This window comes from Rhinichthys klamathensis, unplaced genomic scaffold, assembly GCF_029890125.1.
Source record: "Rhinichthys klamathensis goyatoka isolate OS25496 unplaced genomic scaffold, OSU_Roscu_1.1 h1tg000252l_1, whole genome shotgun sequence".
In the NCBI taxonomy this organism is placed as follows: Eukaryota; Metazoa; Chordata; class Actinopteri; order Cypriniformes; family Leuciscidae; genus Rhinichthys; species Rhinichthys klamathensis.
The window spans coordinates 112,501-139,408 of NW_026606774.1; the positions used below are offsets into that span (position 1 = coordinate 112,501).

At 37.7% G+C, this 26,908-nt stretch overlaps 2 protein-coding genes across 7 annotated transcripts in view; both read left to right on the forward strand.

Annotated features, from left to right (window-relative positions):
* The window catches only part of rab35a (RAB35, member RAS oncogene family a), an 11,560-nt gene extending 5,450 nt beyond the window's left edge, over window positions 1-6,110 (forward strand). The window contains exons 4-6 of the mRNA XM_056266686.1: window positions 976-1,100; window positions 3,849-3,973; window positions 5,789-6,110. Coding sequence (XP_056122661.1) covers window positions 976-1,100; window positions 3,849-3,973; window positions 5,789-5,917 — 379 coding nt within the window. The 3' untranslated portion in view covers window positions 5,918-6,110. The remainder of the gene's footprint in view (window positions 1-975; window positions 1,101-3,848; window positions 3,974-5,788) is intronic.
* Window positions 6,111-11,962: 5,852 nt separating this feature from the next.
* Window positions 11,963-26,908, forward strand: part of cita (citron rho-interacting serine/threonine kinase a) — a 158,830-nt gene continuing 143,884 nt past the window's right edge. For all 6 annotated transcript variants that reach the window (XM_056266673.1, XM_056266674.1, XM_056266676.1 and 3 more), the window contains exons 1-5: window positions 11,963-12,086; window positions 13,013-13,113; window positions 16,762-16,903; window positions 17,506-17,681; window positions 22,413-22,514. In XM_056266673.1, the coding sequence (XP_056122648.1) occupies window positions 13,015-13,113; window positions 16,762-16,903; window positions 17,506-17,681; window positions 22,413-22,514 (519 nt within the window). In that variant the 5' untranslated portion in view covers window positions 11,963-12,086; window positions 13,013-13,014. The remainder of the gene's footprint in view (window positions 12,087-13,012; window positions 13,114-16,761; window positions 16,904-17,505; window positions 17,682-22,412; window positions 22,515-26,908) is intronic.

A 26,908-nucleotide genomic window follows, 5' to 3' on the forward strand; every position in this document is an offset into this window, starting at 1 on the left:
TGTGTGTGAGAGTGTGAATATGCGTGTGTGTGTGTGAGAGTGTGAATATGTGTGTTTGAGTGTGTGTGAGAGTGTGAATATGCGTGTGCGTGTGTGTGTGTGAGAGTGTGAATATGTGTGTTTGAGTGTGTGTGAGAGTGTGAATATGCGTGTGCGTGTGTGTGTGCCTGTTGTCGTGTTTATTTCTGCTAATAGATTAATCCATATCGAGTAAAAATGTCATACATAGATTTGATTGTGATCTCGATATGAAATGGTTTGTCGCCCGACTCTAACACACACAACTGTGTTCCTTCAGCTCTCCGGCCAGCTGTGTGTGTGTGTTTGAGTGTGTGTGTGTGCTCAGTGTTGTGTGGGAGACGGCGAGTGGCTCTGAGCTCCACAGAGCCGCTGTTGATGGCGTTAGCATGTGGAGCGCGGTGATGATAGCGATGCGCTCGCTCATTAGGATAAGTGGATCTCACGGGGAACATCACACCAGCTGACGCCGCTCTCGGTTTGCTCTGTGTGCCAAATCTCGAAACAAATGTTTTGACAGCCTCGTGGAAACTTACCACTTCCTGTCAGTGATGATGTCATTCACAGGAAGTGAAAGAATCAACTTGACTCCGTGTCTCTGATTCGGAACAGACTGGCGTTTATTGACGGCTGAGAGCATGATCAGATTATCTCAAACTTAATCAGCGCAGATGTCTGTGAATGCTGCGTTCCAGCCCAGTCTGAGTCCGTTGTTTATCCTCTAAATCGGCCATTCTCAAACTGTTTTTTTTGTCAGCCGAACATTTTTGAGCTAAAATATTTACTTGACTTACTCCTCCAGAGATTTGAAGTTAATATTTCAATAATTTAACAACAAATCTGCATGTTTGCAGCTCTTTGGTGTCATTAGGGATGCGTGATATATCACTACATCACTGCTGATCTGTGGCTTTTATTGTGTTTTTATGTTTGTTTGTGTCATGTGATCTCTTCCAGGTACTACAGAGGCACACACGGCGTTATAGTGGTTTATGACGTCAGCAGCGCAGAGTCGTTCGTGAACGTCAAACGTTGGCTGCATGAAATCAATCAAAACTGTGACGACGTTTGTCGAATATTAGGTAAATAGATTGTTGCTTTTCTGGATGCGTTTCACAAAGAAATGTCCTGGTCCTCCTGTTACATGCAAAACAAGTTGCACATTTGTCTCCTTAAACATTTATAAGACAGTATTTTAAACGTTTAAGATGTTTTTTCAGCTTTTAGTCTCCACTAGCTCACTTTACATGGTCATGCGGTGTGACAAATACACTTATAAAAGTATTAATGTTTCATGGATCTATTTATTATTTATTTAGGTTTAGCCTTTGAGCATGTTATGAACTCTTGATGATCAATGTGTGGTTACTTTGCTAGTAATTAAAGGTGCAGTAAGCGATTTCTGAGAAACACTGTTGATATTTGAAATCAACCCAAACAGACACGCCCCTCCCTTCACTGCTCCGCCCCCAAATGCATGAGGTGATGTCTCTTTACCATAGCTGAAGATGATGAACGAACAACAAGGAAGAACAAAAAATGAACATATAGTACACTAGAGTATTTACAAACAAATGCAACCCCGGCGTCTGTTTTCAGGCCTTCCTGCTCAGGTCTCTCCAGCACTGGAAGGCTTTACTAATATTAATGCGGGTCCTAAAGCTCTTGCCTGATCATAACCCTTCTCATATTCCTCTTTTGTAATGTCTCTCAGCCATCTCTCTTTCTACAGTCTTTCATCAAATCTCCCTCACTCTCTCTCCTCCCCCATCATGAGTGGACACGCCCCCTACTGCTGATTGGCTCAGTCTCTCCTCCCCCATCATGAGTGGACACGCCCCCTACTGTTTATTGGCTCACTCTCTCTCCATCATGAGTGGACACGCCCCCTACTGCCGATTGGCTCACTCTCTCTCCATCATGAGTGGACACGCCCCCTACTTCCAATTGGCTCACTCTCTCTCCCCCATCATGAGTGGACACGCCCCCTACTGCCTATTGGCTCACTCTCTCTCCTCCATCATGAGTTGACACGCCCCCTACTGCTAATTGGCTCACTCTCTCTCCTCCCCATCATGAGTGGACACGCCCCCTACTGTTTATTGGCTCACTCTCTCTCCATCATGAGTGGACACGCCCCCTACTGCCGATTGGCTCACTCTCTCTCCCCCATCATGAGTGGACACGCCCCCTACTGCCGATTGGCTCACTCTCTCTCCTCCCCATCATGAGTGGACACGCCCCCTACTGCTGATTGGCTCACTCTCTCTCCTCCCCTATCATGAGTGGACACGCCCCCTACTGCTGATTGGCTCACTCTCTCCTCCCCATCATGAGTGGACACACCCCCTACTGCCGATTGGCTCACTCTCTCTCCTCCCCCATCATGAGTGGACACGCCCCCTACTGCTGATTGGGTCACTCTCTCTCCTCCCCATCATGAGTGGACACGCCCCCTACTGCCGATTGGCTCTCTCTCTCTTCCCCCATCATGAGTGGACACGCCCCCTACTGCCGATTGGCTTACTCTCTTCTCCCCATCATGAGTGGACACACCCCCTACTGCCGATTGGCTCACTCTCTTCTCCCCATCATGAGTGGACACGCCCCCTACTGTTGATTGGCTCACTCTCTCCTCCCCATCATGAGTGGACACACCCCCTACTGCCGATTGGCTCACTCTCTCCTCCCCATCATGAGTGGACACACCCCCTACTGCCGATTGGCTCACTCTCTCTCCTCCCCATCATGAGTGGACACGCCCCCTACTGTTGATTGGCTCACTCTCTCCTCCCCATCGTGAGTGGACACACCCCCTACTGCCGATTGGCTCACTCTCTTCTCCCCATCATGAGTGGACACGCCCCCTACTGTTGATTGGCTCACTCTCTCCTCCCCATCATGAGTGGACACACCCCCTACTGCCGATTGGCTCTCTCTCCCCTCCCCATCATGAGTGGACACGCCCCCTACTGCCGATTGGCTCTCTCTCCCCTCCCCATCATGAGTGGACACGCCCCCTACTGTTTATTGGCTCACTCTCTCTCCATCATGAGTGGACACGCCCCCTACTGCCGATTGGCTCACTCTCTCTCCCCCATCATGAGTGGACACGCCCCCTACTGCCGATTGGCTCACTCTCTCTCCTCCCCATCATGAGTGGACACGCCCCCTACTGCTGATTGGCTCACTCTCTCTCCTCCCCTATCATGAGTGGACACGCCCCCTACTGCTGATTGGCTCACTCTCTCCTCCCCATCATGAGTGGACACACCCCCTACTGCCGATTGGCTCACTCTCTCTCCTCCCCCATCATGAGTGGACACGCCCCCTACTGCTGATTGGGTCACTCTCTCTCCTCCCCATCATGAGTGGACACGCCCCCTACTGCCGATTGGCTCTCTCTCTCTTCCCCCATCATGAGTGGACACGCCCCCTACTGCCGATTGGCTTACTCTCTTCTCCCCATCATGAGTGGACACACCCCCTACTGCCGATTGGCTCACTCTCTTCTCCCCATCATGAGTGGACACGCCCCCTACTGTTGATTGGCTCACTCTCTCCTCCCCATCATGAGTGGACACACCCCCTACTGCCGATTGGCTCACTCTCTCCTCCCCATCATGAGTGGACACACCCCCTACTGCCGATTGGCTCACTCTCTCTCCTCCCCATCATGAGTGGACACGCCCCCTACTGCCGATTGGCTGCTCGGTCCGATCCACTTTCAACAGCGTTTCTCAGACATTGCTTACCGCATCTTGAAGATGTAACTGTTGTTTTTGTTATCGGTTATATGTGGTTTTAATGGTCATGTGGTCTGAATTCAGTGGGTAATAAGAATGACGACCCCGCCTCTAAAGTGGTGGAGACCAATGACGCGCAGAAGTTTGCTGAGCAGATGGGCATCCGACTGTTCGAGACCAGCGCCAAGGAGAACGTCAACGTGGAGGATGTACGTTTTCAAACATATCTCTACATCCATGTGAATATGATCAGTTACAAGCATCCTTTTGTACCTAAAAAGTTTAATGCAACACTGTAGCCTTAAGAAAAAACTACATTTGGATGGATTCTGATTGGCTGTCATTGTTTTTATCGTTCATCAACTTCACTCTTGAATGTGATTCCAATGATATTGTCTAGTCTGGTCCTTTGTTTCTTATAATCAGGGTTTGAAATTAACTTTGGCTACAAAATGTTTAAGTTACCGGCCATTCAGAACTTAAGAAAAAAGAAGAAATTAACCAGATTAACTACGTCACAGCTATATATGAAGAGTTTGGTTCCAAAACGCAATAAATCCATTTAGATTAATTTGAGTAAAAATGTGTTTTCTTTACCAAGAAAGTGGAAAGATGAAAACCACTATTTTCTGTTTCAAACTTTCACATAGCATTTGTAGGTCATAATAAAAAAAAATCCAGGTTTTGATTTTCAAAGATTTATTATAAAAACGGGTTATTTTTTCCCCCAAAATGCAATAAATCCATTAAAAAATAAAATCAAAATGCAATTAATCCATTGAATCAATATAAAAGTTTTTTTTTCATATTGAAACTGTTGAAAATACACAACAACGTAAGTTTATTAGTATAATATTTTTATTAAGAACTGTAAAGAAGATTGAAAACATTTGTCCTCCTCCCGAGTGCCTCATCTTCTTAATCTCCTCACGTAAATTATTCGATGCCTTACGTTTCTCACCCACCGCAGAAACAACCACAGGTTCATCAATGCCGTCAAAATTATTCATTTTTTTGTTTGTTTGTTGATCGAAAAGTACAAAATAGATCAGAAAAACTAGGAAGCCGGGTGTATTTAAGGCGCTGCCGTTACTGTTTACATTGCGTGGAATGCTGCGTTGTGATTGGTTGAGAGCGGATATATCGCAGAGAAGGGAGACTGGAGTTTGTCGCGGTTTGGAAAGAAAGGGAGAAAACATGACAGAATAACACGGCGGATATCGCATTTTACTTAAAATTAAACATTGACTTTTCAATACCAACCAGATACAATACTGATTTTTGCAGTAACTACTTTTTTTTTAAATGGCGTTTATCGCGTTTTGGAACCAAACTCTTCATATATATATTATACAATTTGGATTTCATACATTCAAAATCCTGTCATCCAGCATCTCCTCGCTTCCTTTCATCCTTTTCACCAAATATGTGTTTTAGGCAGATCAAATCAGTCTAAAGAACATAAAAACAAATGTCGGATGTTGGATAATAATGTGTTTTCTGTTCCCCAAACGCTTATTAATCTTCACTATCGCTTCAGTGCAAATGAACAAGTGCGCCGTTGTGTGTTGTGTAGTGACGAGTGTGTGCAAGTAAGCAGAAATTCTGCGCAATACACTGTATTTAATACATCATGATGACTCAGATTTGGATTATACACTAATTTCCCAGCAAGTTAAACGCCGAATTGTCTGGTGATTGACAACGTTGTATTTGTAGCCACATCTGGCGGGTGTTAATATCAAACCCTGGCCGTCACTCTTCTTCAGATCCGTCCGTACGTCTGCTCTTCTTTCTCCCAGACGTTTACATGTTTGAGCGCTTCGTGAGACGTGCATCCAGCGCATGCTAACTCAGATACAGTTCTCCCACACACACATCAGATTCGGCTTATACACGAACACGAACTGACGAGTGACCCGCGATCGGGTGTTAATATCAAACCTAACGTATAATCTAATGTTCAGAAATGCCTTGTTTTCATTGATTGGATCTGACGAATGTTCTGTGTGTGTTCATGTCAGATGTTCAACTGCGTCACTGAGCTCGTCCTGAAGACCCGGAAGGAGTCGGTGGCCAAACAGCAGCAGCAACAGCAGAGCGAAGTGGTCAAACTGAGTAAGAGCAGCAAACGCAAGAAGAAGTGCTGCTAATGGACACACACACACACACACACACACTTAGACAAAACGCCACTGAACTGACAGAGAACTTAACATACTTCAACCAGAGACTAGCAATGAGAGATATATCTAGAGATTTACTAATGACGAGCCGCTTGGACTTCGGGAGGCAAACAAACTCCGATGTTTTAGCAGGAGAATTTTAAAATGGAGAATGAAATGTTTTCTTCATCGTCCACGTTTCACGCGGCTGTGGGATCAAACCAATGAGGCCGAGCGTGAGTGTTGATGTGGCCAATCAGGACGTCGGAGAACATCACGTGTTTTCACGCTCTTGTTATCGACGGACACTTTATGGACCAAACATGTGCGGATCTGCCAACTAAGACACTCGGTTTGCCTTTTGCTTTCTCTTTTGTCTTTCGTTTTTGTAAAATTGTATTTTTTTACTAACAAATCATACAATCAAACACACAGTAGCTTTTAGGGAATCTCATTGGAAGCTCGTTTTCGCCACAAAATAATAAAAAATAAATAATAATAATGGTAATTGCAACTTTGTCTTGGACTGACTTGGAATTGACAGTTTATGAAAAGAGTGTATATATATGTATATATAAAAAAGTCAGAATTGCGAGTTCAAATAAATGGCAGAATTATCTATAAAAAAAAGCTGTAATATAAATAATCTGTAAAAAAACAACAGAAGTGCTTTTTTTTTTCTCAATTGCAAGTTTATAATAAAAAAGGTCAGAATTGTGAGATATAAACTCATTTTTTAAAAAAAATTTTTATCTCAATTCTGAGAAAAAAAAGTTAGAATTGCGAGTTTATATAAATGGCAGAATTATCAATAAAAAAGTCGGAATTGCAAAATATAAACTCAGTTGCAAGAAAAACTAAAAAAAAAAAACTCAATTGTTTATATCTCACACTTCTAAGAAAAAAGTCAGAATAATCTGTAAAAAAAATTGAATTACGGTTGCAAGAAAAAAAGTCAGAATTGTGAGTTTATATTAAAAAGGTCAGAATTATCTATAAAAAAGTCAGAATTGTGAGATATAAACAGAAAAAAATACTTTTTTTATAGATAATTCTGACCTTTTTTAATATAAACTCACAATTCTGACTTTTTTGCAACTGCTATTCAGATTTTTTTCTCTCACTTGTTTATATCTCACAATTCTGAGAAAAAAATTCAGAATTGCAAGTTTATATAAAAAAATAATTTTAAAGAAGAATCTGTAAAAAAATTTTTTATTACGGTTGCAAGAAGAAAAAGTCAGAATTGTGAGTTTATATTAAAAAGGTCAGAATCATCTATAAAAAAGTCAGAATTGTGAGATATAAACAGAAAAAAATACTTTTTTTATAGATAATTCTGACCTTTTTTAATATAAACTCACAATTCTGACTTTTTTGCAACTGCTATTCAGATTTTTTTCTCTCACTTGTTTATATCTCACAATTCTGAGAAAAAAATTCAGAATTGCAAGTTTATATAAAAAAATAATTTTAAAGAAGAATCTGTAAAAAAAATTTTTATCACGGTTGCAAGAAGAAAAAGTCAGAATTGTGAGTTTATATTAAAAAGGTCAGAATCATCTATAAAAAAGTATTTTTTCTGTTTATATCTCACAATTCTGACTTTTTTTATAGATAATTCTGACCTTTTTTTAATACAAACTCACAATTCTGACTTTTTTTTGCAGCCGCAATTCAGATTTTTTTCTCTCACTTGTTTATATCTCACAATTCTGAGAAAAAAATCAGAATTGCAAGTTTATATAAAAAAATAATTGTAAAGAATTATCTTTAAAAAAAAAAAAGAAAAAAAGTCAGAATTGTGAGATAAGATAATACCCACTTAACTTTTACAAAAACATTTTTTTGTAACCCTGTGGCGGAAACGAGCTTCCACAGAAACTGGTGCCATTGCCTGAACGTGATCCGGCGAGGAAATGCTGAATAATCATCAGAGAAACACACGTTCTGTCTTCATTTACGTCAAACCGTTCCCTTCCTTCTGTGGGTCACGAGTGTTTCGCTCAGCAGACGAGCAGCGGGAACATTCTGCCAAACGTCTCCTTCAGGGTTTGGAAGGACATGAGGGCCATTAAATGATCTTTTTTTTTTTTTAAAGGTTGAATTCATGCTTTTCTTCCACAGCTGGTCTTTGTTCTTTAAGTCTCTGAACGTGAAGAACAGTGATCATGTGACTGTAACCAGATGTATTTATTACGAAGATCTGAAAATATCACAACCTGATGATTGAAATGTGTTTTTGCTTCAGTTTTGCACAGATTGTCGGAGCGACTGATTCTTGCTTGTGGAATCTGTAAAAAAATAATAATTTCTGTTGCTATCATTGAAGGTCTGCTCTGTATGATGCGGTGAACACGCATGTCTGCATGTGGACACTGACACAGGCGTATGTGTAATGATCTGGTGTACACTGGAAAAGATGAAATATTAATCATATCCATTGTCCCGACACAATAATAAACATTTTAAAAGAACAAACTGCTTGACTTGTCGTTTCACCACAAGGTGTCGCTCTAACTCTGCATTATGATTTATTCAGATCTACAGTTTCATATAATTATTATTGACATGGTTTTTGTTTTTGGATAAGCTGAAATATTATATTCATGTGAATATAGACCATCACATCAAGATTGTTGGCATCCTCATGTACATGTAAAACCTTGGAATAATTATGTTTTTGTAAGAGTCTTTTCTGCTCATCAAGACTGCGTTTATTTGATTAAAAATACAGTAAAAATTGTGAAATATTATTCTAATGTAAATCAGCTGTTTTCTATGTGAATATACAGTAAAGTGTAATTTATTCCTGTGTATTTCCAGCATCATTACTCCAGTCTTCAGTGTCACATGATCCTTCAGAAATCACTCTAATATCTGATGCTCAAGACACATTTATGATTATTATATATTCAGATTTTTGTGGAAATCTTGATACACTACCATTCAAAAGATTGGGGTATGGTTAAAAAAATACTAAATTAATACTTTTATTCATCAAGGATGCATTAAACTGATCAAAAGTGACATTAAAGACATTTATAATGTTACAAAAGATTATATTTCAAAATAAATGCTGTTTAGAACTTTATATTCATCAAAGAATCCTGAAAAAAATGTTTACAAAAATATACAGCAGCTCTTTTTACTGTATTTTGATCATATAAATTCAGACATAATAAACTTGAGACTTCTTTCAACAAAAACAAAGTACAGGATGTAATATGTGTTTTTCTTTTATAGTAATTAACTCTTGCTCATGGTATCTAATGTGACTTTTTTAATGTAGTGAGTTTTCTTTTTGAGAGTCGTTTAAGTGAGCAAATGCTTATGTGGACCCTGTCGGTTCAGGCCAAACTAATTACATTAATACATTTCTATTCGTTCATTCAACAGTATTTCTAGTTTTATCTCATCCATGCTGACAAGTAATTAAATAATTTTAGTAAATTAAATAATTTGTTAGCACTTACAATAAGGTTCATTAATTAACATGAATGCATTGACTAACATGAACTAACCATGAGCAATACATTTGTTACTGTGTTGTTTAATCTTTAATGTTAGTTAATTAAAATACAGCTGTTCACAGTGCATTAACTAATGTTAACAAGATTTTAATAAAGTATTAGGAAATGTTGAGATTAACAAAGATTAATAAGTGCAGTTCATGCTAACTAATGTATAGTACTTAATGAGCCTTATTGTAAAGTGTTACCAATAATGTTAGTAGCACAGCCAATCAGAAGCCAAGGGTCAACCATAGCGCATAGTAAGTCATTTTTCACGAGACGGACAGATTTAAAGTCCCCCTGTCAATCATTTCATCCCTTAAAACTCAGCAAAATGACATATTTAAAAGTTTTTTTCTTGAAAAATGCCTTAAGATAGCTTGGATGTAACTCGACACCCTCGCCTCATTTAGTATGCGCGGTTCTATGAATATGCAAATGAGCCCCGCCTCCACTCACTCACTCAGCTCAGAGATCCACTGGTTGGCGATCACACGTTGATCTGATTGGTTACAAGGTCGTTTGTGACGTCAGAAACACCAGCGATTTCAAACCGTGTTTTTGAGACTGTCTTTGGTTCACTGCAGTTTTAAGGAGGAAATACTCAGCAATGCTGTCGACTTATGAACTTACACATGGTGTGTCTTAAAGCGGATTAATAACACCACATAGACACATAAACAACATTAAAAGCTGGATTTTCACCACAGATTTATGTATTTGAATTGCATTTAAAATTTCCATCCGTTTGGATCACGTAAACTAATGAACTTAATGTGATGCATATTTTTATTATTAATTATTATAGTGAAACAGGTCAGATTTCTGTAACTGCTGATGAACTGAATGTGTTTTAAACGCACAATAATCAGGTCGTTTATATATTTCAATCTCATGCATTTTAATTAATTGAATATTGCTATTGCTATTTTTAAACATGATCATACTTTTGAACAGAATAAAGGTAGTTTTCAAATTCACAATGAACAGATTTCTAAGCAATCTGAATAAATCTGATTATACAATCATACAGATGCAAATATGGCATTTTTTTTTAAATGCATAAATGCAATTTATTTATGCATGACTGTCAAATATGCATCACATTCAGTTTATTAGTTTATGTGTGTGATCCAAATGCATGGGAATTTTATGTGCAATAATCTCGTGAAACTGTTTTACAGTGAACTGAGAATTGGGATTTATGGGTGAACTGTTCCTTTAAATGATTATATTTGATCTCCACAATCCTGATTATAGATTAATTTGTGTATTCTGGGTTTCCTGACACATGCTCGTCTCATGCTTTTTAATTAATTGAATATTGTATCTTGTATTTTATATTTTTGTATTTTAAACATGAATCATGATCATACTTTTTAACAGAATAAATGTAGTTTTCAAAAGATTTCTAAGCAATTTGAATAAAATCTGATCAATCATACAGATGATTATTTTTTAAATGCATAAATGCAATTAATTTATGCATGACTGAGAAATATGCATCACATTCAGTTTATTAGTGTATGTGTGTGATCCAAATGCATGGGAATTTTATGTGCAATAATAAAGTTTTACAGTGTTTTTGTGGTCAAGCTTTTGCTAACCATCTTTGTTTTTGTGCTCCAAAATACCATAAGGGTGAGAATAGGGATTTATGGATGAACTGTTCCTTTAAATGATTATATTTGATCTCCACAATCCTGATTATGGATTAATTTGTGTATTTCTGCTGCTGATATCGTCTGTCGTCTCAGATCGCTTCTACCTGTTCTAGACGGCTATTTTCTCTTTTTATGTCTCTATAATTTCCCATGTCTCTCTCCATCCCAGCTCGGGGAGGCTGTTGCCATGGCGCTCACAGGCATCGCCAGGGAAACCAGATCTCCACAAGCCAATGAGACTCGATGAGAGAAATGCTGCTGTTCTCTGCGGCGCGTCAGATGTTGTGTGTGTCACAGGTCAGTGTGTTGTGATGTAAACCTGAACACCAAAACTTCACCCAGAGTTCGGCTTCTAACACTGAGAAAGCTGAATCAGTCTTTTATAAGCATTAGAGTCCGGAAATGTTCTTAAAATCATATTTTCTTTAACATTCAGTGATATTCTGTAAAGCGGCTTTAAAAGAACTAAACAAATAAAACTGATTTGCCTTACAATGATTTTTCACCATGTTCTTTCTTTAGTGCATATCCCATAATGCAATGTGCTTGACTTGACCTTCATTTACGGGAGTTATTTATATAAACTACAGCTAAGGTATTAATCATCAATCTACTTTTGACTTTTTATGTCTCAAAAATTAGCTATCTATTCCCAGTTGAACTTTGAGCTTTTGAAGCCTTACGTTAGCAATTATATTATAATTCACATTTATGTTGTATATACTTCATAATGTATGTATTTATTCTTCGATAACAACAACAACAAAACTATTTGTCGCAGAGAATGATGACTGTGGGCGGGGCTTATGCGAACGTCGTGACGTATTTTGGGTGCGTCGACAAATGAATTGTCGCGCCGAACGCGCAAAATTTGAAATTCACCAGGAAACGTTGAAGGTTCAGTCAGTCAGCGATGTTCATCTAAATTTTGGAGATTAATCTTTTTTATTGGGTCAAATATTGTCACATGAACATTTGGTGAGCATACTTCTCATTTTCCTTCGAACTGGGCTCGATGTGTCTGTTAAAAACGAACGTTATGAACTCAACGGTAAATGACGAGGGAAAGTGTCAAACTGAAATATTGTTACGCGATGTCAACTTTCATTATGAATGATTTCAGAAGCGATGTCATATTATTCTCATAATATGTTTGTTTAATGACAGGGGTAGTTTGCTGTCATGTTTGATGTATGACAGTACCAGTTAATCTGTTTTGATGTTTATTATTATCCTGAAAATGATTAGATACTAAATTGTTGACACGGTCACAGATGAATTTAAGTTTAGATTATTTCATTAATATTCAATATAAATATTCCTCTCGTGTGAAAAATGAATTTTTAAACATACAAATATTCCGTTTAGCTTCTTAGGTCGTAATAAAAGCGCATACAACTACATGTAAGTTATAGTTTTACATGTATAACGTTACAAGACGGGTCATTTAAAATCTATACAAATGTCACTTTATAAGTGTTGTTCTGCTTTGTGTTTATAATTAAGCTTTTAGTTTAAAATAAGCCAAAATCCAGGCTTAAACGAAACTAAACGCTTAATTATAAGCTTATTAATATTGATAATTCCATTTTTATGTGTTTTAGAGCTGTTATCACTAATACAGTTTACATGTGTCTCAATCCTGCCTACTTGGACAGCATTTCTGAGCATCATAATAGCCGTCTAGCTAGGCAGCAATAGCAACTTTATTTATACAGCACAATTAAATCAACACAATGTGCTTTACAATGTCACAGAAAAAAGCATCATATAGGCAACACATAGTAAAATTGTCACTGATTAAAAGCTATTGATCACTAGGATTGGAACACAGCCCTAGTGTAATGGACATCATCATTAGCAGGTTGTACTGATTGAGTGTCTTGATCATGTTTGTCCTGCAGTGATGCTGAAGTTTAAGTATGGAGGTCAAGGCAGTGTTCGAGATCTGGCCACTGGCGACTCCATCACTGTCCGCTGCGCTCGACTCAATCAGCTTCTTCAGGTGAGAGTCTGTGGGCTTGGTTCATGAATGTGGCCACGAGGTCATGAATATATTAGTGTAGGGTTTTTTAAAGGGATAGTTCACCCAAAAATGAAAATTAGCCCATGATTTACTCACCCTCAAGTCATCCTAGGTCATGACATTCTTCTTTCAGACAAATACAGTCGACAGAGCTATATTAAAAAATGTCCTGGCTCTTCCAAGCTCTTTCCATAAAAGTGCATCTGTCCATGATAAAAGTGCATCTGTCCATGATAAAAGTGCATCTGTCCATGATAAAAGTGCATCTGTCCATGATAAAAGTGCATCTGTCCATGATAAAAGTGCATCTATCCATCATAAAAGTGCCTCTATCCATGATAAAAGTGCATCTCTCCATCATAAAAGTGCATCTATCCATCATAAAAGTGCATCTGTCCATCATAAAAGTGCATCTGTCCATCATAAAAGTGCATCTGTCCATGATAAAAGTGCATCTGTCCATCATAAAAGTGCATCTGTCCATCATAAAAGTGCATCTATCCATGATAAAAGTGCATCTGTCCATCATAAAAGTGCATCTGTCCATCATAAAAGTGCATCTATCCATGATAAAAGTGCATCTGTCCATCATAAAAGTGCATCTGTCCATCATAAAAGTGCATCTATCCATGATAAAAGTGCATCTATCCATGATAAAAGTGCATCTATCCATGATAAAAGTGCATCTGTCCATCATAAAAGTGCATCTATCCATGATAAAAGTGCATCTGTCCATCATAAAAGTGCATCTATCCATCATAAAAGTGCATCTATCCATCATAAAAGTGCATCTATCCATGATAAAAGTGCATCTGTCCATCATAAAAGTGCATCTATCCATCATAAAAGTGCATCTGTCCATCATAAAAGTGCATCTGTCCATGATAAAAGTGCATCTATCCATGATAAAAGTGCATCTGTCCATGATAAAAGTGCATCTATCCATGATAAAAGTGCATCTATCCATGATAAAAGTGCATCTATCCATGATAAAAGTGCATCTGTCCATCATAAAAGTGCATCTATCCATCATAAAAGTGCATCTATCCATCATAAAAGTGCATCTATCCATCATAAAAGTGCATCTGTCCATCATAAAAGTGCAATTTATGCACAAATATAATGGGTGAATATATATATATATATATATATATATATTTTTTATTTCTAAGATGATAACTAAAAAACTAAATAACTATATAAAATAAAAATATTAGGGCTGTCAGTTAAAAGCGTTAATAACGGCGTTAACGCAAACCCATTTTAACGGCGTCAATTTTTTTATCGCGCGATTAACGGTCTTTTTGGCCTCACTTTTTTTTCACATGCTTTTGCACCCGGACGTGGCAAGCGAGGACGTTTTTTTGTTTTTTTGCTTTTTTGCTTTTTCGACCTAAGCGCAAGCGGATCTTGCTAGACCGGAAACAAAACATCAGGCACGCCGCACACACTCGTTTAGGCTTGCGAGCCGGCCAAATAGTTGGTTAACGTTGCGTTTTGAGTGGATGAAGAGCGCGAGACGCCGAAATGGATGCCAATAAGATTCTGATAACTGAATCCCCTGATAACATCTACAGGTTCTCCTCAAGGATGTGTTTTGTCTCCCTTATTATATATTTTATATACAAATGATTGTATAAGCAAATATAAAAATAGGTATTTTTTTAAATTTGCAGATGACACAGTTATTGTAAGTCTCCTAGAGGACAATGAAATGTGCCATGGTCCAGTGGTTGATGATTTCGTAAAATGGTGTGATGATGCCTGTTTGCAGCTCAATGTATCCAAGACAAAAGACATGAGTATTGACTTTAGAACACAAACACATCCTTCCCAAGACACTTTTATTAAGAATAAGAAGGTGGAATGCGTGGAAAGCTATAAATATCTGGGGACACTTATTGATAAAAGATTGCGTTTTGATTTGAACACAGAGGCTCTGTGTAAAAAGGGACAGCAGCGCCGCCTTTACTGTCTTAGAAAACTGAGATCATTTAACATAGACAAGACACTGATGGAATTGTTCTATAAATCTTATATAGAGCCAGTGTAGTCCTTTTCCATTAGCTGCTGGTTTGGAAATCTTAGTGTGAAATATAAAAATTCACTAAATAAATTAGTCAAAAACAGTGGGAAGATAATAGGTAAAGAGCAAAGATGTTTGACAGGTCTGTTTAACAAATGTTTTGAGTCGAGTCCATTCTGTGATTTTAGACAGTGAACACTTCTTATATCCAGAGTTCTCTATGCTGCCCTCAGGTCGTCGTTATAGATTACCAAAAATTAAAAATAATAGATACAAATACTATTTTGTTCCGAGTGCAATTAGACTACTAAATAAGTCTTAAAGGTATTTATTAAGGTTTTTATATTTTTTATCCTATATTTTATATATTTATGCCATTTTGAAATTTGTAATATGTATTGCTATTATTACTATTATGATGTACTGCATGTGTCAGTTTGTGTCTGTCTATCTGTGCTGCATCCAAATTGCCCATAAGGGATCTTAATAATAAAGTTTGACTTTGACTTTGAATGGAAAGTTTACTTTTAAAAAGTTGCCAAATGGTTCCATTGACGAGACCAAAGCGATCTGTGTGTGTTGTCGTTGTGAACTGAGCTATCATCATCGCAGCACGTCCAGTCTGAAACACCACTTGATGATGGCCAAGCACACACACACACACACACACACACACAGCTGATGCGAATTCTCCGCCCCCTCGTCAATATCAGGACCTCGTCAGTATTTCTTTCACCCTTTTATTGATGGACAGTGTAACATTGTGTGAGAGATTATTTGCTCCAAGTGAGAATGTTAGTGTGAAATTGAACACAGTATTGTCAATGTTGGTTTCAATACAAAACATTTGCACAAAGCAAGCCGATCCACTTTCCCATGTTGATAAGAGCATTAAAATGAGAAAAAATAATGGGACAAAAACAAAATCAAGAGACATTTAGAATAGATAAAAATGTGCGATTAATCGCGAGTTAACTATGACATTAATGCGATTAATCGCGATTAAATATTTGAATCGTTTCACAGCACTAATATATATATATATATAACTTGTATATAAAATCAATTCACAATTCAACTTGATGTCTTATACTACTTGTACGATTACTAATTATTATTATCATTAATAAACACTAAATTTTATTATTTAAATAGTACAAACAAATTTAAATTACATTTAAATTAAAAACACGTTTTCCTTCTTTTTTTGACCTCAGACAATCACATGCTTGAACAATGAATTATTCAACAATTTTAAACGGTTATCATTGCAAACATGTTTCCGCTCTAGGTTTTGAAAAAAGCTTGTAATGAACTAGTACTCTATTACAGACATTATTATAACCATCGGTTTGTCAGGCTATTGGCGTTTTTTTTTTTTAAAGTGGCGATTTTGCTATATTTCTCACTTAAACACAAGCCACCTAAACCGGCTTCATCATGGTGTGCAGACCTGTTCTTACTAGATGTTTGGTGTGTCTCTAACTGCATTTAAAGATGTGATTATTGCATTTCTGTGAAATATAGTCTGATAGATTAGTGTTCAAGCCGTCTCCCTGTATGAGGTCTTGTGTTGTAAAGTGGATGTGTGTGTTTTCCAGGGGAAGTGCAGTGTGTCGGGCTCTACAGGACTGAATGTAGTGACCAGAGAAGGGCTGATCGATGCTCTGCTTCTGCTCTATCAGGAGTGCGCCTCACCCGAGCTCATGAAGATCAAACATGTGGCCAACTTTGTCAATAAATGTAAGTGTCCGTTTCATATAAGAAAGGCGTACAAGTTTGGACCAACGAGGATGAGTAAAGGTGTACTATCCCTTTAAATACAGAACAAAACTGTACACTAGACATTTCTAGTAATACAATGGTACTGGAATTCTGACTGATAAGCTAATGATTAATTTAAATATTATTAATTAATTAATTACTTTAATAGATGATGGACAGATTATTTCCTACTTCGTTAAAAAAAACAAAAATATATTAAAGCATGTAAAGTTACATTAAAAAAGATGGTTGTACTTTTTTTGGGAATAAACTTTTTTTTATGCACAAATGCACTAAAATCTAACGCTATCCTGATATGCTAGTGCAAATGTGAAATGTCCAAAGTGGCCTTACATGTGCACTTATATACAAGCCATTTATATATTTCTCTCCCACACACGTGAGATGAGCACTAAACTCTGTCAGGCACACAATAATTCAACATGACCTATTGAAAAACAATCATTAAATGTCACAGATTAATATCTTTCCTCCAATTTCATCTTTACTTGTGTGTCATGAAACCAGTCAGATAGCCTTGTTTCTGTAGTGTTGTGATGGTGTTGGTTTGTGTGTCTCAGATTGTGAAGTGGTGGCTGAAGTCCAGGAACTGCTCCCTGGTAAGAGGGATTTTGAGGTGAGGGGGATTGTGGGAAGAGGACACTTCTCTGAGGTGCAGGTGGTGAAGGAGAGAGCGACAGGAGACGTGTACGCCATGAAGATCATGGACAAAACCAGCCTGCGTTCTCAGGACAAGGTGAGTTACGGTGAAGACCAGGCCTTGGTGACAGCTTTGAGTTGCATGTTAATATGTAGGGCTGCCCCCGACTAAAGATATTCCAGTGTTTCCCCTACCATTGTTTTGGGGGGGCGGCCCGCCCCCCCAAAACGACCCCCCGCCCCCCCTAAATTGCTGACGAAATCCAGTCATAAAAAAGAAATTTACTGTATAAGGCGGGATTTCATGGAATTTGTCAATCTTTTGAGGAATAAATAGAAAGCAGTTCAGTATACACTTGAAATCAAATCGCGATGTAGACAAGTGTGTGTGGATATTAAACCACAAAGACAATTTAAATACGAATCCTGCTTGTTCTGTGTGAATGAATGGTGCAGCCGACGCGCAGTTTCATTTACCACACACACACACACACACTGAAGCACGTGTGACGCTTGCGCTGTTTTTTTGGCCTATCTGAAGACACAAATGCATAAACTTCCTCTCCAGGCTCTAGATCCACTCCGAAAGTCACTTCGTAATCATTTAACCGCTTCATTTGAGAAAAACTATCGTGACAAACACACAAACTCAAAAGGTCTTCACGGCAACCCGTCAAAATAAAAGTTCGGTTTAACTTGACAGAGATATATTACCGTTGTACAGTAGAATTTAGATATGTCCCAATGTAATAATACTAACACTAATCCAAATAAATTATCATCAAAACTGAATTTAAGGAATAATCCATGTTTTAATTTTAACAGTAAAGCTCATTGTGCAGCACGTTATTTGACAAAAAGTTTATTTAATTTCATATGATTAAAATTGATGATAAATGATAAAATTTGTGTTTTATGTCTTCATTTTATTACCAGAAAAAACACAACACAGAATTAGTGTGAAATTTTTTATATTCTTTTTTTTAAATGTTGTATACGTTTAATGATTCATAATACACTATTTCAATTAATTAGACATGCTTTTTGATTGCTAAAAAATTGACACCACGTATCCGTAACACGCCCACTCCACAACACTAACACCCAACCCCCCCCCCCCTGAAAAAAATCCTAGGGGAAACACTGTATTCCTAGTCGACTAACACTCCTGCATTTTAGCGATTAGTCGAATAATCGTTCATTTATGATATTAATATAAAAACTTGCGTATATACAAGGAAAGGTATAGTCTAAGTTGAAGTTTAACACTTCCATATGACAGAAAATGCTAAAGCATTATATTAGCGCGTTCAGAATGAAAATTAAGCGCTTAAAACAGAATAGTAAAGCCTTTAAAGTATACAGCGCTTATAGGCTAATTATAACATAAAAACAGCAATCAGACTGCCTGTGCATTTTAATAATTTATTATCAAAAATACAAACTGTTTTGAATAAAATAAACAAAAATTCGTTCTTTAAAATAAATTAAATAAACTTATTAGTAACTTAGACCTAGTACAAAACAAGGCAAAAAAAAAAAATACTGTAGCAAAAACGCTGTTTGGTATAAAAATAGAGTGGAAAATTAAATTAATAGAATTTTTATATTGTTCAAAAGGAAATTTACAAAAACGAACAATTTAATAAATGCACATGGCACATAGCACAACGCCAAAACTTAGAATAAAAAAGGCGGCGGCAAACAAATCAACAGCCTTTGTATTTGATTAAATTGTTTAGAACAACTAGGCTATATTTAAGACAAAATGTGGAACAAATAGGCTAATTTAAAGAACACTAATACAAATCAAAAATATCAGAGCAAAGCCGCAAACTGCCATTAAGACGACGGATGAGTCTTGACCTGAAACAACAAATTGCAAACATCAGACTAATTTTTCTTACAGAATAAAAAACAACTGCCTTATATAAAAACGAATAAATAAAAATAATATTTATTTATTTGAATAGCCTACCCGTTATAAAAATACCCGTTTTTTTTTATATAGCCTAACGGATAGCAAACAGAAACACTACAAAAAGGAAATTAAGCATTCCTTTCAATTCGATTTTATTTTTTTCATATTATGTGAGAGGAACACCAGCTTGTCCACATTGTTGGGAAGAAGGGAGCTTCTCGACTTGTTCACAATGAAGCCGGCCTTTGAAAAGATGCGCTCTGATGGAGTGGATGTGGAAGGGATACAGTGGAGGCGTTTAGCTGCTTTAGCGAGCTTTGGATATCGATGTTCATTTTTTTGCCACCATGCCAATGGTCCCGAATCACCCTTTGTTTTATCTGCCAAGTACATTTTCCCACAAGTGCGCTTTGGTATACCGCGAGGCACGAGATCTCGTTGATCTCTCGTTGCTTTGATGTCATGTCATACACTGACTGCGCAGGCCCTGATTGCGTAATTTTTTCACGTGATTTTTTTTTTTTTTTGTGACTAACCGACTAATGAAAATGTATTTGACCAAGCCCTCCTCATATCGACTAACATTTAGTCGACTATTTGGGGGCAGCCCTATTAATATGTGACCCTGGATCACAAACCCAGTCTCAGGCAATGGCCAACAATACATTGTATGGGTCAAAATTATCGATTTTTCTTTTATGCCAAAAATCATTAGGATATTAAGTAAAGATCATGTTCCATGAAGATATTTTGTACATTTCCTACTGTAAATATATAAAAAAATATTTTTGTGAGTGGATGCAGCAAAAGCACGAACATAAATTCACAACTTTAAAGACGATTTTCTCAATGTTTCGATTTTTTTTTGCACCCTCAGATTCCAGATTTTCAAATAGTTGCATCTCGGCCAAATGTTGTCCTATCCTAACAAACATCAATGGAAAGCGTATTAATTCAGATTTCAGATGATGTATAAATCTTAATTTAAATTGACCCATGTGACTGGTTTTGTGGTCCAGGGTCACATATTATGTCAGATGTTTGGTTTCTTGTTACTCTCGGCCAACAGTGACGCATCATTTGTGCAAAATCTTCCTCGTCACAGCTTCGTATTAAACATTAATTTAAGGAATTAAAATTCACCCTTTTTACTAAGGGCATGTTTGCACGACAACGATATGCTTAAAACAGAGGCGTTTTTCCTTTGAGTTTTGCGCGTACAGACGACACCATTGTCAAAACGATCCCCGTTCACACGGATCCACGAAAAAGACTAAGAACGCTGTATTCTGCTGCCAGGCCAGTAGATGGTGATGAAACTCTATACTGAACACGTAATATGCACGTGGGGCTTTCGCACCGGAGGAACCTTTTCATAGTTGCTAGGACTATTGGTGGAAGTTCCCGGTTTTTGGCGTGTTCGCACCGCAGGATCTAGGAACGATATTAGTTCAAGGAACTTAATATTGCGACCAGGAATTAAAAAAAAATTTCAGCAAAGTTCCTAGTAGTTCATAGTTCCTCTTCAAAGTGGGTGGGATTATAGACTGCTCATTATAATCACACCCTCTTTGAAGAGGAACTAAGCTGCAGTGGAAAAGCAAAGCGAGCCGTACCATAAAAGTGCCATTAGCTCCTACTTCAGAGTCGGGTCTAAACCAGCACTATAGGAACTATCCGTGACATTAGTGTTCGCTGATTGGCCAAACGCACCCGAAACACCGGCACCCGCCATTTAAAACACACAGATTATAGCCTATTTACTCCACAAACTAACTCTATGAACATGATATATTTAAATATGTTCTGATTTGCTGAGTTTTCAGTGTGTGGACAGACAATTTACTAAACAGGGGAGAGGTGACAAGTAAAGTTGAAGATCTAGTTACTTGCTTCTAAGCACTAAACAAAAACCTTAATATCACATATATCATATATGGTGAATAGGGTAAAAAAAAGAACTAATAAATATCACCATACTTCACCAGTTGATTAATTACATTAATAATTGCAAAAAAATTTTTGTACTTCAAGTTTTCAGAAATGTTATGTTTAAATATGCAAATGAGGCACTATCTAATTAAATATGCACTAATTTACATACATTTCTAGACCAAAAATCGGATGAAGTTAGGTTCAAAATTCTTTCTTTTTTTTTTTTTTTATGTATTAGAATCAAAGGTTTTTACAGAGGGGATTTTGGATATCTCGATTTATCACAGAAAATACCGTCAACAGCCAAAAATAAAAAAATATTCGCCATTTTGTTAGGAATAAAATGTTGTATAAAATCAGGAAAATGATATATGAACAAACCCCTCTGTAAAAATAAAAATAATAGAATAAAACTGTAGAGTTTGGTGTATGTAAGTGTTACTGAAGTGGAGATTCTGGCTCAGCGTAGGAGGAAAAACTCATTTTGAGAAACGGCCTTTTAAGGTTACACTGTAATCGAAGTCTACAGACGCAAATAGATAAAGTGCTCTAAAAGATACAGTTATTTTGGATGTTTTCTGTCCACTAAAAACACTTTATGAACACTGTTTTTGCCTGTAGTGTCTGGCCTCGATCAGAACTTGAAACGCAACAAAATTAGGAATTAGTGTCAGCCACTGTTTACTGCAAATCTTTTACCATTTAAATCTAATAATTTCAATAGGATTCCATCAAATGTGAATTTCGCATCAGGGTGAAAGAATTCCCCAGCAAAGCTTCACTCTTCTTTTGTCGTGTTTGTGTGACATGATTCCATGAATGAGCGGCGTTTACTATCATCACGGTGTCCTTGAGCAAGAGATCTAACCTTCTGTTACTCCAGGACTATTAGCACTGTGATAAATGCATAAAAGCTAGTTAACTAGTATCTGATAGGATCTAATAAAGCTAAGTTCTGCTTGTCTTGTGTAGGTGGCGTTCTTCGAGGAGGAGAGAGCGATCCTGGCCTTGAACTCCAGTCCCTGGATCCCTCAACTCCAACACGCGTTCCAGGACCAGCACCACGTCTGTCTGGTGAGTGATGGGCCACTGCTTTACCGGTCTGAGCTCACGGTCACGAGAGCACTTAGGGCGTCCCAATCCACTTTGGCTAGTTTAACGGTGGGAAAAATTTGTTGTGGTCTAAAAGGGTTGTCTCTATTCTCTGAGTGAGTGAGTGTGATGAGAGTGTGATGAGAGTGTGATGAGAGTGTGAGTGTGATGTCTGTCTGGTATCATGTGATCTTATTCGACTAAAGGCCCATTCACACCAAGCATGATAATAACTATATTAGCATCCATTCCACATCAACACACAGTACTGTTCTGTTTATTATAAGTAGGGGTGCTCCGATCAGGATTTTTGGGACCGATCGCCGATTACTGGAAGCTGTATACATTTTTGTCATTGGTTGTTGCGTTAAATCTTACCCAGATACAATAGTGCTATTTTCTGATTGGCTATTGTGTAGCTTGCTCGACGAACAACACCAGAGGAAACGCGCTTGATTCATGCCGGTTCCACAGTGAGAGCGGCGCGGCCAGAGTTTTGGCCGCTGCGGCATATTAAATATATTACAAATAGTTTTTCAGCGTGAGAAATACAATGTGTGGCGGGAGAGCGTGACAAAAGACCGAAATGAGTGAGTAGGGCTGGGCAAAAAAATCGATTTTTCGATTAATCGTTTTTTTAAATGTGGTCGATTCAAAATCGATTCTCAACGGCCACGAATCGATTTTTTCCATATTCAGGGCTCGCGTGCTGCGTCTTCTCTCTCTGCACAAGGCAAGCGTCAAGCGCTGCAGGCGTCGATACACACTCGTGTTTAGGAGTCGGGACATGATTCACTTGCACAATCGGGCCAGCATTGCATCGTAACTAACGTTTATCATTTTCACGTCTTTTTTCAAGCAATTTTAAACTATCCTGTGCTCGCGCACTCGCGCATGTTTTTCATTGCGTGCACATACAGCCTAAATCCGCCTCACAACAAACAGCTCGCCAGTAACAAAAGTTCTTTTTCGTGGATTATATCGCTTTAACAGTTAAAAACACGCAAAATGATGTCAAACTCTGGTCTTGGTGTGTAACCTCGTAAAGACAGTCGGTTATGTCTTAAATAAGCATAAAACGCGTGTGACAGACAGTATAATGAAACAGTAATGGATCCGTGCACTAGCTCTTAAAGTGAACGCAGCCATATGTGTCTGTCATTAATTTTGTTTGTCAAAACAACATAATATAGCATTAATTGTAAGGAATCAGAATTAATAGCCTATGTATTTAATTCAGTCAGGACTAAAAGACTATCTAGTGTTATTTTACATTGGATTACTTTATCCATATTCATATTTCTTTTTATGTCTCTTTATTTGTGTCTTTATTCTATTGTATTTATTTGTGCAACTTTTTTCAATTTAATTCAAAGATTGAAATCAAGCTTCCATGTGTTGCATAAACTCTTAACAAAAAAATTACCCCATTGTAAAAACAAACATTTAGGTGAGATCAATGTAATAAAAAATTGTCTAAAAAATGATAACTGATATTTAGACTGAGATTTGTATTACATCCATATTCATTATAGTTGAATCGAGAATCGAATCGAGAATCGAAATCGAATCGAACTGTGAGCTTGTGAATCGAAATCGAATCGAATTTGAACATCTGAATCGATACCCAGCCCTATGAGTGACTGTCACGCTCAATGCTTGACACTTGAGAGCCCTGTTGTAGAATTGCCAGACTGGTGAAGCCATTTTTACCAGGGCGTAAAAAAATTGTCTCGCGAGTTTTGCGTCATCTGATCGGCTTTTCTGGATCGGCCTTTATAGAGGCCGCCGATCACACATCCCAAAGCAATTATCGGCCGATTATGATCAGCGACCGATCAATCGGAGCACCCTTAATTATAAGCACATGTGGTTATATGGAAAGAGGCGGGGCATTTCCCAAACACACTTGAAGCGCTCGACCAATCACAATAAACTGCTCCAGCCGACCAATCAGAGCACAGTGTGCTTTTCAGGAGGAGGGGCTTCATAGAGACAGGAAGTAAACAGAGCGTTACTGACAGACTGGGAAGAGAGGAGCCGCAACAATGGAGAATATGAGGAGAATAATCAACATTTAAGCAGGAAAACCTGTTCTAGTAGAGCCTGAAACACATCAGGGCATAATGCATGATGTGGCTGCATTATTGCACTAAAACTCCTTTGCCTCAACGGTGGGGCATAAATACACGCTTTGTCTGTCTTTCTAATGGATGTTTGTGATCACAGCAGGTGATGATACAGCGAGTGTTCAGTGTTCCTGTCCTGTGTGAACCGTGTCTGAGTCTTTCAGATTGATCTGACGATGAGGACATGTTTACTTTGCAGTTTAGATTCAGAGTTATCGAGGATTTTTCCTGTAGAGATGTGCGAGTTACAACATAGATATCACATTACACAGCGCTGATGTGGAAACCAGGAGCGGACAAGTTATATAAGGCTTTTCATTCCACCAATCACCAACATTCACCATGGATTTAATGTAGTAACACTAAATAATTAGTCGAATGTTCTTACGTTATTCATGTTAGGGTTCGTATGGCCATTTGAGAGTGATTTATCAAGGACTTTCAAGTGCTTAACACTTTTTCCAGCACTTCAAAGCTGTTTAAATGTTATTTTTAATGTGATGACTAAAACACTATTTGTTCATCCTTCAAAGGTTGTCCCCATTTGTAAAACTGAAAGTCTGAAGATGAGTGGCAAACAAACACTTTTATTTTAAAAATAAAATTACTAGTATAACCAGTAGATGGCGCCAGATGAGCACTTTGATAAGCCATGTCCTCTCTTTTTTTTCCACACACATTTTGCTTTTAAATTTATATTTAGACATCATAAATTCAGTATTATAAAATATCAAATCATAATAAAGAAAAAAATGTTTTATCAAAGTTCGGCAATTATTTGTACTGAAGTAGGAACTCAAAAAAAGTGTAATAACTTTTTTTCAAAACATTTTTTGGCTGAATTGACTGTTCGCAAAGACCCGCCCCCTTTAGTTACTGTTGCTATGTCTGACAAGCCACGCCTCTCTCACACACACCATGTTCTCCCGCAGTAAAACACACATCGCAGAGCAGAGAGACACTGACACAGACCAGCTTACTTTTGAAATGAAACAAAGTCTGTCATTTTTTAAAGAAATTTAAACAAACACCGTTTTGTGTCTCTGTAATGCGTCTGACAGATCGCTCGGTTAAAGCCGCTCGTGAACCGATCATCTCTTCCTTCTAGTTCACTTACAGCATCAAATAAACATGAATGAACATCAGAATGTTGTTTTATCTGTGGAAAGACGTCAGTACACATCGTTTCTCAAGTTCAAATCCTCCAATGTTAATCTACTAACTCCTGACGGCTTTGTTGGACAAAAATGGCGGATTCGGCGGATGGCGGATTATGATTGGTCAGATCGCCTGTCAATCAAACTCCCTGCGAAAGGCTCAATTACACAAACCTAGAGTGTTCCTTTTCTAATTGCTGAAGCTGTCGGTGAGTTCAGTGTGATACTACAGAAGAACAATGGTACGTTTAATAAAAGTACAATATTTCAAATTTCAAATTGATATTTTAAATCGACGCCATTGTTACTGTTTGTATCACTGTGTTTATTGACACCTTGAAAAAAGAGCTGATACTGCAGTGTGTATTAAAATCAAAGTGTTTTTTGACCATGTAAACCTTTTGTAGGAGACAAAGACAACATTAGGAGGCTTTAAAATACCATAACTTGGCCTCTTGTAAATCAGTTTTTTGCTGCTTGATGTTTTAGCTGAACAAGTTTGACATATTGATACCGTAATATAATTTTTGGTCGCGTCCACACAGTTGACATGTTAACCAGGCTGTTGTAGCTCATCCACTGATTTAACGTCACTCTTTCGGTCTAGGATTTACCTCCAAAATAGTTTTGGCTGAGATCAAATTTTTTTTTCTGGTTGAATATTTTCAATTGGCAAAAAAAATAGTTTTTTCAAAAGACAAAAATGCAGGCATAAGCATGTTTTTTTTTTTTTTTTTTGCTGTTTACCTAATTTTTATAGTTCACTCAAGTTATGTTGCTTCATAAATCCAATATTGCAAAAGACCGTGTTAATTATGACAGTGCATTTGCATTTACAGTTTACAGCACAAAATACAGTAGAATAAATGCATGTTCCTCATGTCTGCCTCAGATTTGCACACCAAGCTTTTAGTGCTTCATTTCAACATTGCCAAATCACCAACTTTCTTTGAAAAATCAGTCTGCAAAATTCGCTATGAGTGTGAACGGCCGTTTAGACATTGATCGAGAAGGACATGAATGATGAAATGACACTAAATCTCTCAAACTCGTTCATTTAAATCTCTTTGCGTGGAAAGACAGTCTCACA